Source organism: Thamnophis elegans, chromosome 4, assembly GCF_009769535.1.
Source record: "Thamnophis elegans isolate rThaEle1 chromosome 4, rThaEle1.pri, whole genome shotgun sequence".
Classification (NCBI taxonomy): domain Eukaryota; kingdom Metazoa; phylum Chordata; class Lepidosauria; order Squamata; family Colubridae; genus Thamnophis; species Thamnophis elegans.
This window is the reverse complement of record NC_045544.1, coordinates 123,891,395-123,903,911: the sequence shown is the minus strand read 5'-3', so window position 1 is coordinate 123,903,911 and position 12,517 is coordinate 123,891,395. Positions and strand designations below refer to the sequence as shown.

Genomic DNA, 12,517 nt, shown 5'->3' with positions numbered 1-12,517 from the left:
CTCAGCTCCTGCCAACCTAGCAGTTCAAAAGTATGCAAATATAAGTAGATAAATAGGTACCACTTCAGTGGGAAGGTAACAGTGTCCCCTATGCCTTGGCATACAGTCATGCCAGCCACATGACCACGGAAGTGTCTTTAGACAACACTGGCTCCCATTGGCTGGGAAATGGAGGTGAGCACTGCATCCTCCATCCTCAAGAGCCAAGGTGGCGCAGTGGTTAAATGCAGCACTGCAGGCTACTGCTAGATCAGCAGGTCAGCGGTTCAAATCTCACCGGCTCAGGGTTGACTCAGCCTTCCATCCTTCCGAGGTGGGTAAAATGAGGACCCAGATTGTTGGGGGCAATATGCTGACTCTCTGTAAACCGCTTAGAGAGGCCTGAAAGGCCTATGAAGCGGTATATAAGTCTACTGCTATATTGCTATCCTAGATTTGGACATGATTGGGCAGGGGAAATCTTTATCTTTACCATGTTTATAAATTACTGCAATCAATCATAGTTTTGGACAACAAACGATAAAACAACAAAGCACAACAAAGAATATAGTCAACCATACAATAAATAAGAAGACCTTAGATGCCCATAATGAATTAGTGGGGAAAGCACACTGGAGTAGTAAAGCTGTAACAGCCACGCAAAATTCAAAGAAGGAAACTGCCAAAAGATGTCAAATGCAGAAGCTGCCAAGAATACCTGTTGCCTAGCCATTCACCCTGTACTTCATGTCTCAGCTGTCCCTCAGATGTTCAAACTGGATGGGCACATTTGATCCTGGCAAAGTGGTGCCTGATATAAAAATAAAGGTTTCCCCTGTCATGTCTGATTCTAGGGGGTAGTGCTCATCTCCATTTCTAAGTTGAGGGAGCTAGCATTGTGTGAAGCACTTCCATGGTCAAGTGGCTAGAATGACTATACACTGAAGTAGTACCTATTTATCTACTCATGTTTGCATGCTTTTGAATTGCTAGTTGGGCAGAAGCTGGGGCAAGATTGGTGCTCATTCCATGACCAGTGCTCGTCTCTCAAACCTGGGCTGTCAGCTTTCCAGCTAACTAGCTCAATGTCTTTAACCACTGAGTCATCATGCTCTGATATACTTTGGTACTACACAGTATAGGGCTTTATAGGTGGTAATCAGCAGTTTGAACCAGGCCTAGAAAACAACTAGCAACCAATGCAGTGATTTTCGAATTAGCATATTCTGCAATGGAAAAATAGTTTCACCAGGAATCAGACAGCCCCATGCTGTATCAGCTGCAGTTTCCAAATTATCTCCAAAGGCAATCCCATGGAGAATATGTTACAGTAAACCAATCAAGGAGTCATCACAACATGTTTTGATCTTAAGTAGAAAAATGTTAAACTATGGATGTAGTCTGCTTACGGAGTAATTATATGACTTGTTTAACATGCATGTGAAAACTGCATCTGTCCCTAATGATTGAAAGAAGGCCATTATTGTTTTCTTTACAACAGAAAAATGACAAGTGAAGTTGCATGTAATTGCAATACGGGTGTTTGGCAATCAGCTCACATTTACAATCAGTTGCAGCTTCCTGCAGTCATGTGACTGTGATTTGTGACCTTCCCAGCTGTTTTCCAACAAGCAGTGTCAATTGAGGAAGTCTGATTTGCTTAACAATCATTTGATTCACTTAATAACGATGGTACACATGATCATAAAAGCAGGTCTGGGCTTTTGATGACTTACTTAACAACTGCATAATTTAACCACCAAGATTTTTATTCCAACTGTGGTCATAAGTTGAGGACTACATGCATATAAACTTGTATGGATGTGGAAGATGCAACAATGGTTTGCAAGGACTAAAAGAATAAAGAGTGAATGGTATAGGTTTAGTTTCTTGGTCTCTTATGTTCTGCATTAATTTTTTTGCTAATTACCGGTACTTTTCCCCCCTGAATTCCGCACAATGCTTCTTACCCTGGAAGTGATTATTAAGATGAATATGAATAGGTGTGTGTATGCATGCATGCTGTGAAATAATTTTCAAATAAAAAATAACCCCTTTTGAATATATATTCATTCAGTAAAACTTACATTTCCATTCACTGATCAAGTTTTTATTTTTGCAGAAGAATATGAATAAGCCTCAAGTATTTGCAAAGTACTGCATGGTTTTATTCTTTGTTTTACCCAGTTACAAGATAAAATTGCAAATATGAGAACTTAACTCACCTGGCAGTGGACTCTGGGCCATTACAAAGCTGCGGAGGGTTATGTCAGCAGAACCACCTGACTCCAATGGGATGGGATGCATATGAAAATGCCGCAGCATATCAAAAATACTCTGGAACCAAAGATGTTGGACGTGGCACTGACCATTTTCATTTAAGGACAAACGCAGGTGCTGAAAAGAAATCATTTTTTTTAATTGATGAGTTACCATAGTCCGTGTTGTAAGCATTTGATAATTATTTTAACACATGAAATACCAGAGACGGATTCTCCCAAATAATCTTCAAGCAGTTTTATCTGTTTTTGCCTACCATTTCCTTTATAGTCCTATTTCTACAATAATAATAAAGTTGGATTATCTATTTAGGCCAGAGTTTCCAACCTTTCCAGCTCTGCGGACTGGCAGGGGAGGAGAGGGATGATGGGTCTGCATGTGCTCACCTGCTGATTGTGCAATTGGGGAGGTGCGCAGCCCAGTTCAGGATGGTTGAAGGACCAGTAGTGGGCCATGGCCCAGGAATTGGGCACCCTTGATTTAGGCAATCAAATTCAACTCCTACTCCCTACAGGAGTAAACATTTTCAGACAGATGGCTATTTAGCTTCTGCTTGATTGCATCCTATAAAAGGGATCCTTGCTCCCTCTCAAAAGGTTATTTACCCTTACCTATATGCATGGGAGGGAGGGGGGTTCCTTTCCTTTGTTTTGTTTGGTGATGGTGGTACTGGTAAAACAACACTTGTGAAATGCCGCTTGACTGAATTTAAATTTGAAAAAAAATAGGAAGCTACTCTGGGAATTGAAGTTCATCCCCTGGTGTTCCACACTAACATAAATTTAATGTATGGGACACAGTTGGTCAATAATTTACATTTTATGTATGGGACACAGTTGGTCAATAAAAGTTTGGAGGATTAAAGGGATGGTTACCACCTTCAAGCTCAATGTAACATCCTAATGTTTACTAATGTAACATCAAGGGTAACATACAAGAACGTACTCCACTATTACACCCTTCTTATTGTTAAATTTTTTCAAATGTTAAATAGGAATCTGCCTGCCTGTACTTCAGTGCTCCTATTCCATGTTTTGCACTTGGGATGCTAGAGAAGAGGTCATGGACTATTCAGGCTATCATATCCTTTTCAACCCTATTTTTTCAAAGCTAGAAATAAACTAAGTAGGCTCAATCCCTCGCTGTACCATTTAGTTTCCAGTCCTCTGATCAATTGCCTGAATTATTATTAGTGGTATGCACACAAATGAGCATAATACTGAAGGTCGCATATGGCTAATGGAGTATAAAGTGGAATTATTAATTCCCATGATTAGGAAACAATATCTCTGTTGGTGCAATCTAACTTGCCTTTGCCGTTTTAGTAATCATATCATACTACTGACTTGTATTCAGTTATTATCAGCTACTAGTCCAATATCTTTTTCACAAGTATTGCCAGGGCAAATATCCTTCATTCTATACAGAGCCGAGGTGGCGCAGTGGTTAAATGCAGCACTGCAGGCTACTTCAGCTGACTGCAGTTCGGCTGTTCAAATCTCACCGGCTCAGCCTTCCATCCTTCCGAGGTGGGTAAAATGAGGACCCGGATTGTTGTTGGGGGCAATATGCTGACTCTGTAAACCGCTTAGAGAGGGCTTAAAGCCCTATGAAGCGGTATATAAGTCTAACTGCTATTGCTATACTTCTGAATTTGACTTGGTGGCATTAGAGGAGGATCTGGAGGCACTACTGTACGTATAGGAACATCACCAACTGCAGATAAGAAATAATACTGTTTACTTTCTTCCAATTAGCAGCAGGTAAAGCTAATTACACTTGCTTCTTTCTATTGTGCTCAGTTGTGTCAGCACCTTCCAGTCTAGGGATGTGAACAGAATAATGGGGCTGTTGCATCTCTCAGTGCAGTGCGCTCAGAATTGTGAGTCGGGTAGTTACAGAGGGGGTAATAATAATTATAAGCTAAAAGTAAATCTTTGTAGCATGGCAACAGCTTGTTTCCAGTTTTAGCTGGGAGAAATAAAAGGTGTCACAGGAAGCATAAAATTGGCAGATATAGATCCAATATGCTGGATTAGAATAATGAATCTGTTTACAGCACCAGTCAAAGAACAGACACCAAATGTATAAAGGGCTGCTATTTTAAAACATTTTTTAAAATTCCAGATGGCAGCAAAAGAAAAGAACAAGAGAAAGCTCTGTCTGTTGTGATTTACTTATCTCATAGTTTTGGCATATGGATACAAAAATTAACAGGATTGTATCTGTTCTGCGCATACACAAATATACAATCACAAAGAGTTGTTGCCAGAGCATAGGTTCAAACTCCACTGTATTTTAAGATAAATTCTGTCATTCCTATCAGCTCCTCTTTCCTGTAGAAATGAATAGACTGCACATATCTGGTTCCCAGATTAAATTTTTGGCTCAGTTTGTAGACTATGTTAAACTAAAATCAAACAAACCATGATATGTGAGCTTAGTATCTTGCCAATTTTCTTTCAGTTGGCAATCAGGAAACAGTGCACTCACTTCAAAGTAGCTGGTGGTTTCTAAGGTTTTTTCCTTATTTTATAACTGTACTCAGGCTTGCTGCCATGTTCCACTTTGAACAGATGGCTTAATTTTCAAAGTGGATTAAAAACTAAGGGAAATATGCCCCCATATTTCCTGTGGTTTTACTTTAAACACTAGAAGAAAATAAGAGTTATTCATTCATAAATAAAGATCACTTGCCTTGGCTTTTCCCTGGAAGTTAAAGGTCAGCACATATTCACCAGGCCGTGTTTCGCTCTGCCGAATGACAAATAATCCATGGCTTTTGACTCCACCAAAGAGTACTAGCTGGGCTGCTTTAACCCGCGATAGTGTCCCATGGAACCAAGGGAACTCCAAGAGATTGATTTCTGCTTCCAGCTCATTTTCATCTCCTGTCACAGTAAGGAAACAGAAACAATAAAATACAAAACCTGAATGCCTTACATTCAACGTAGCATTACATTCATTGCAATGCAATCTGGATGGATGTTTGAACAGAAGATGCAGGAGAAATTATTGTAGATTTATCAAGACCAATATGTGTTTGTACCTGAATGCTCTTTCAGCAAAGAGATATAGTTAATGTTATCTTTTCAGCAAATCAAAAGTGTCTGAATGTACATTACAGTGTATACTTTTCTACTTCATAGATCAGAATTAGAATAGAATAGAACTGGAAGGGACCTTGGAGGTTTTCTAGTTCAGCCTCCCGCTCAAGCAGGAGAACCTATACTGTTTTATATAAGTGACTGTCCAGTTTCTTCTTAAAAACCTCCAGTGATGGAGCGCTCACAATTTCTTAAGGCCAGCTGTTCCACTGGTTAATTGTCCTCAGTTAGGAAGTTTCTCCTTATTTCCAGGTTGTTTCTCTTTTTGGTTAGTTTCCAACCATTGTTTCTTGTCCTGCCCTCTGGTGCTTTGTAGAATATAATTTGACCTCCTCTTCTTTGTGGCAGCTCCTCAAATACTGTAATACTGGATGAAATTTTTTAGAGGTACGCATAATATCTCTGGAATATAAATGAGTGCACTTTATATTTGGAAGAGCTAATGAGAGAGCCAGTAGGAGCTTGGTTGTGGAACTCGGCAAGAGAAAAGGGGGAAATACCAAATAACTGCTTTCTTCTGGTATGTGTGCTTCGCTGTGTGGAATGAAAAGATTATCTCCTGCATAATTGGTAATGGCAAAGGTATGTTCAGAGAACTGTTGATAGTTCATTGTGAATGACCCGAGTGAATGCTTCCTTCATGTCACTCAACAAGCAGAGCCTGCTGCTAAAAGAATACAGCCCATTTTCAAACAATGAACAAACAGAAAACTAACAGGAATTTGACAGGAGAGCTTAAGAGGAACTTTCCTAGCATATTTTCCTTCCAAGTGGTCAGTAGGTATTCAACTACTAAGTTGGAGCAAGAAGAAATAAAAGCCTTTTGTCAAATACAGGAAAATCAGGAAGTCCAGGTGGTTTAAAATGAATATAAAGGGTTATTGCAAGCTCATACTCTCTACAAGAATCTGAACTACTAACTAAAGCAAATTGGTGGTAGTTAAGAGTCAAAGGAATTCAAGTCCAATTCTTAATACAATACAATACAATACAATACAATACAATACAATACAATAGCAGAGCTGTAAGGGACCTTGGAGGTCTTCTAGTCCAACCCCCTACCTAGGCAGGAAACCCTATACCGTTTCAGACAAATGGCTATCCAGCATCTTCTTAAAGACTTCCAGTGTTGGGGCATTCACAACTTCTGGAGACAAGCTGTTCCACTGATTAATTGTTCTAACTGTCAGGAAATTTCTCCTCGGTTCTAAGTGGCTTCTCTCCTTGATTAGTTTCCACCCATTGCTTCTTGTTCTACCCTCAGGTGCCTTGGAGAATAGTTTGACTACCTCTTCTTTGTGGCAACCCCTGAGATGTTGGAACACTGCTATCATGTCTCCCCTAGTCCTTCTTGACTTAGATTTCTTGTGAGTGTGAAGGGACTTGAAACTAATGATACATTTCACCCCTTGGGTTCAGCCTGGTCATCTTCCTACATATTTCTACTTGTAAACTTTAAGAAACAGACCAGTGCTGGCTTCCGGATCCCGTTGCAACCAGTACGCTGCGACAGGTCTGGACGTCCACTTCGGGCATGTGCGCTGTGCACGCATGCGCACATCACTATCCTGTGATGCCCCAGCTGCTCGTGAGGTCACACAGGTGCAAGTATGGTGTGCACGCGTGCACAATTGGCCTGTTTCCCTCAAAAAGAGGTAAGGCAGGCATGCGGGCCTACCAAAACACCGTTCCGGTACGGTGGCCGCTGCTCCCAGCTACCACCAGTACGCCCACACCGGGCAGTACCGTCCAGAACCCACCACTGAAAAAGACATAAAGAGAATGGACATACTTCACAATTATAGTGATGCTATTGAATAGAGGATGCATCTATGTAATTGTAGCTTGCAAGAAGACACTGAGAAAAGCCTTTGTACTTGGTAACTTATAACTACATGGAACAAACATGTTGACTGATTTAATCAGCTCATGGAAGCAACTGTCTACCAGAATCAGAGATTAGCTGTTACAGAATTACCTTTAAATCTTATCAATTTTACAGACAATTATCTTCTGTAACTCGACTCTTGAGTTTTCTAAACAAAAAACTACTGGCAGGAGATGGTTATACCTCATGAAGACTGGGCATATGGTGTTGGCCAAAGCACATTAAACTTGATTAAGAGGGATTTAAACTGATTCTGGTGGGGGTTGAAGCTAAAACTCCTGAAGTAAGGACCTTGGAGAATGATTCTGGCAGTGTAAAATGATGTGAGAATATTCCCTATTAGCCCATTTTGTGAAAAATCTCAAGAAACATTGTATTGTATTGGCTCATAAATGTAATCATTTTCAGTGTCTGTACATTGTTACATATGGGAAATAAACAAGATGAGCCTAAATTCATAGCACAGGAAGTCAGAATGATTTAACGTACATCATTTGTTGCAATGGAATGCATGGATGACCTTGGGGAATGAGAGGCAAGATGCTGCCTAGGAAACAATCAGAGGAGAGATGCAAGAGCCCCCAATGGCTTAACAATCAGAGAAAGAAATTTAGGAAGGACATGCCCTAATGGATCAAGCAGTTAAAATTCTGATAACGTAGCCTTGCAATAAAGTAGAATTAGATCATCTAATCCTGGTTTACTTAGGACGGTAACCTTTGTTGATGTAGCAATTGAAGAACACAATTTATTTAAAAGAAAACAGTATTCCAATTCCCAGCATTATAAATACTGTGAATAGATTAGAAAGATGAAACTACTACACTTTTATTGAAGCTCAGTCTTCTCCAACATAGGGTTATGAAAAATTGTGAGGAGCAGGATCAAAAAGTGAGATGTGTTAAGTATATCTCCTTTTGAAGACTAGAGTTGAGTAGCAGAAGGTAGCAAGGAATGTGCCGCTGAATAGTCACACTATCAATCACAGCCGCCGAAGTTAAAACAAGGATAACTTTACTTGTTTTAACAAAAATAAAGTAGGATAAACATTCTCTAAAACGAGCGATAAGTAGATTTGAATTATATACACAGTCTATGATACAACACGTTGGTTTACAGATGCTCAACTCACGATTCACCATGTAGACAGGTAACTAACATACAGAGTAGCCACCATCCAATATACAGTATTCAACTCCAATAACAAGCATGGAGAACATACAGGAACAACCAGTAGTAGTTCCTATTCCCTCTTATGGCTGATTAAAGTAACAGCATCCAATTGCATCTCACTTGAGCATATATATATATAGCCAACCCAAGACTAGGATTACATCCCTAACAAGATGGATAAACCTTTGCACATTATCTCTGAAAAATTATGGAGAATGAGTGAAATGTCAAATGAATAGAGAAGGGCAAATTTTCTGTTATTAAAAAGAGGGTGGGGGGGAAAGAATCCAAGAAATCACAGAGCACTCAAAAACCTGGTAAAGCCCTAGACCAAATACAGGTAGTTCTCGATTTACAACAGTTCATTTAGTGACCGTTCAAAGTTACAACATCACTGGAAAAAGTGACTTATGACCATTTTTCGTACTTCCAACCATTGCCGCATCCCTGTGATCAAAATTCCGATGCTGGCAACTGACTCATGTTTATGCTGGTTGTAGTGTCGCAGGGTCATGTGATCACCTTTTGTGATCTTCTCATAAGCAAAGGAAGCCAAATTCACTTGACAATTGTGCTACTAACAACTCCAGTTATGTGACAAGAAAAGTAAAATGGGGCAAAACTCACTTGACAAATGTCTAGCTTAGCAACAGAAATTTGGGCTCAATTGTGGCCGTAAGTCGAGGACTTCCTGTAATAAATGATTAAATTCTGAGCACCTAAAGAGGTGTGTACCAGAAGACTCCATGAAACCTTGATTTCAGGGAGGCACCTGACAATGATATTCAGTTCAACATGGAACGAATGGAATGTCTGTAAGATGTTTTTACAACCAGCTGAAAAATTAAAAAGCATCAACAAACTGGAAGAAAGTACAGAATAGAGTGCCACAAGATTTACTTCTGCAGATTGTACTCTTCAACATTTTTATTAATGACTAGAATGAAAAGATGGAAGGAATGTTTATTAAATTTGAAAATGACACAAAATTGGGTAAGACAGATAATATAACCGAAGACAAAAATAATATTCAAATATACTTTCTAGCCATATGAAAAGTTCAACAATGCCTGAAGAGATTATGAAATTATCTTCACAGTATATCATCATATGGACGCTACACAGTTGTTAGGCTTCATACTGGACTCAGCTCTCCAGGTATTTAACTACGTATAAGCCATATAAGTTTCTGCACTCCATGATTTTCATTGACTTTTTCCTCCTAACTTCTTTCCTGTTCTCTTGATAGCCTTGGTTGACAATGTTTCTGTCTAGCCTGAGAATCATAGTATTCTACGTTACCAACTTTATTCATTACAAAAGCCAACTTGTCAATATTGTACAGAGCACAAGTTGGACCTGAAGGTTTAAGTAAGCCTATCCAACCCTATGAATCTGTCATTCTAGACTATTTACCCATCTAGCTCATTATTACAACCTAGTCTCACTTAGCAGCCACTTCAGGATTTCAAACTGTTCCTAGTCTATTTGTCATAAATAATTGGAATAACATTGAAACTGCGAAGAATGTGAGAAAATAATGGGCGTTAATACAAAACACAACTTTAGGAAAATTGTTAATTGTTGACATGCATGATTCAATACTTTATAAGGTACACACTGTTATCAATATATCTAAAAAGACGCAGAAACATACTTTTTGGATGGGAGAATGAACAGCTGATCTTTTCTAAGCTGTGAAAAACATAAGCTCCAGATCATCTGAGGAACAGAACTACTATACCTGTTGTGTGACTGCTATTGGCTGGAGACTCCAGTGTCTGCAGGAAGTTCTCTAATGGCACATGTGCTCTATATTCCCCTGCAGAGATCCTGCCATGTGGTGCTGTTACAATTGTGGTAGCATTTGATATGCTATCTGAGGCAGTTGAGCCAGCACATCTGTCCTGGCACCGGGTCACATCTGGAAGATAATTTTATTTCCTTTTTAAAAAATCCATGCTGTTTTCCAAACCACATTTTCCTATGACAGAGAATTTATAGACTCAAGGCTGCCAATTGCTTCAAATCATTCTTACTTTCATTACAATTTTTTTTAAGGTACTCTTTCAGATCCTTGAGATACCCGTTGAACCCGGGATTACAAGACAAAAGAAAAGTTTATGGATGCCCCAAGCTTTTTGATATCACTTGCATTCTGTTACAGTAAAAATTAAAGACTCCGATTGGAGATTGGCGAAGTTCAGGTATGTGTGAGGACCTAAAAATTAAACTTTTACCAAAACCAGCATTTAAACCAGGGATGAAATTCAGCAGGTTTTGACAGGTTCTGGAGAACCAGTAGTGGAAATTTTGAGTAGTTTGGAGAACCAGCAAATACCACCTCTTGCTGGCCCCAGAGTGGGATGGGAATGGAGATTTTGCAGTATCCTTCCCCTGCCACGCCCACAGAACCAGTAGTAAAAAAAAAAATGATTTTCACCACTGGTTTAAATGGAATAACACAGGTCTAATTTTTAAAACAATCCTTAAAAAAATATCTTATTACCATCAGCCAGGAACTCACAGCTACAAGATGACACTCTGCTTGGCAGGCAAGCTCCTTGGGTACAGGAAGAGAGTTCAATGTCATCACCACTGTCCCTGGAAAGAAGAGAAGAGTGGGCGTTTGGACAGTGGATGGTGCTGCACCAGTGAGTTTCTGCAGCTGTATGCTGAACACTGGAAGGAAGGGTAGAGCAGAGGAGGGGATGCAAAGTTATCATTCACCAACTGGAGAGGATTCCCATAAAATATGTATTTTGCACTCTTACACAAGGTCCAGAAATGGTAACCTTTTGAATACTGCTACATCTGTTCAGAGCTGCCTATGGGAAAGTTCTCCACTGTCTACTCATTTTCACATTTCTCATTTTCACACACCAACTCACCCTCACCCCATAAATCATGACTGTAAGAGGGGAAGCTAACCCTTCCCAAACCTGGAGGAATATTATCTTGGTTCTTATACATGGTGAGGCTTTTAATGGCAGGAAGAATTACTGCTTAGCCAGTCTGTGGGGAGACCTGATCCCATAGAAAAGGGGGCAGGAGAGCAGTTAAAAAGGTTAGCCACTTATTTCCTTCCCTTACAAAAAGCTAAAATAGTACTTTCTTCGTCTGTGTAAAAGCTGGGGTGTTGGCTTTTTGTAAGCCCCTGCCCTTTTTTTGTGAATTCTACAGTTCTGACCAATTAACGCTACCAAGGCTACTGCATCTGCACCACCACTAAAAGGCAGCAGAGATGTACAGAAAACTCTCTTTTCAGCCATCAATCCATTGCAACCTAGATCTGGGAGCCCTATACAGAAGTTCTCCCATTCACTTCACAGCATTTAACAAAAAATAAAAGACGACCTGTAGGCAGTTATACTGTAGTTTCAATCAATAGTGCAATGACACAAAACCTATGTTGATTGACTGAAAGGCAAACACCCAGTGTTTTCATATGGAGAGCCAGCAGGTAGCTCTTCCTGTTCTTATCAAGCTTCTGAAGAAGCTGATCTCTAAATACTAGTTGATTTAGAGTGCTCTATACTGAAAAAAGATAGTATATTTTTACTTCTGTCTGGGCCTATTGGGAGTTTCTTTGTCACAGTGTTATGCTATCTTTTAAAATGTACCTGTATATGATAGTATTCATTAGTTTGCTGTATCAGAGTAAATGGGGAATTGTGGCATTGGTTTTTAGTAGTTATAGTCAGAGAAGGTTCTGCAGTAAGGGTTAAAATGCACTAAAGTTCAGGGGCTAAAAATGGCCCATCTATGACCTAAAAGCTGTTTTTTTTCCTTGAGCCATGTGGTTGATTATTCTGAGAGACAGAATGATAATTTTTTTATTCCAATTTGGCAGGATTGTTATCAGCCATCATAGGAAGGATTAGAAGCTCAGTGCCCTGGGTTGCCAACTGTTAGGGACAAGCCATAGGGGAAAGCCTCCTTAAGAATACCTATATGACCTATTTCTCCCAAAGGAGAGAAGAGTGTTTTGATATTATCAGATGTCCATTCTATTGCATATTTTGCTGAAGTAATTCTTATATCTTTGGATTCCAATTTTTTAAAAATAAATGGGAATATTTTTAAAAAG

At 39.5% G+C, this 12,517-nt stretch overlaps 1 protein-coding gene across 3 annotated transcripts in view; it reads right to left on the bottom strand.

Annotated features, from left to right (window-relative positions):
• Window positions 1–12,517, bottom strand: part of SH2B2 (SH2B adaptor protein 2) — a 70,700-nt gene that overhangs the window by 3,415 nt on the left and 54,768 nt on the right. For 2 of the 3 annotated variants that reach the window (XM_032216392.1, XM_032216391.1), the window contains 4 exons: window positions 10,937–11,109; window positions 10,172–10,351; window positions 4,957–5,150; window positions 2,205–2,376 (listed from right to left, as the gene is read on the bottom strand). In XM_032216392.1, coding sequence (XP_032072283.1) covers window positions 2,205–2,376; window positions 4,957–5,150; window positions 10,172–10,351; window positions 10,937–11,109 — 719 coding nt within the window. The remainder of the gene's footprint in view (window positions 1–2,204; window positions 2,377–4,956; window positions 5,151–10,171; window positions 10,352–10,936; window positions 11,110–12,517) is intronic. The other variant, XM_032216393.1, reaches the window with a different exon arrangement.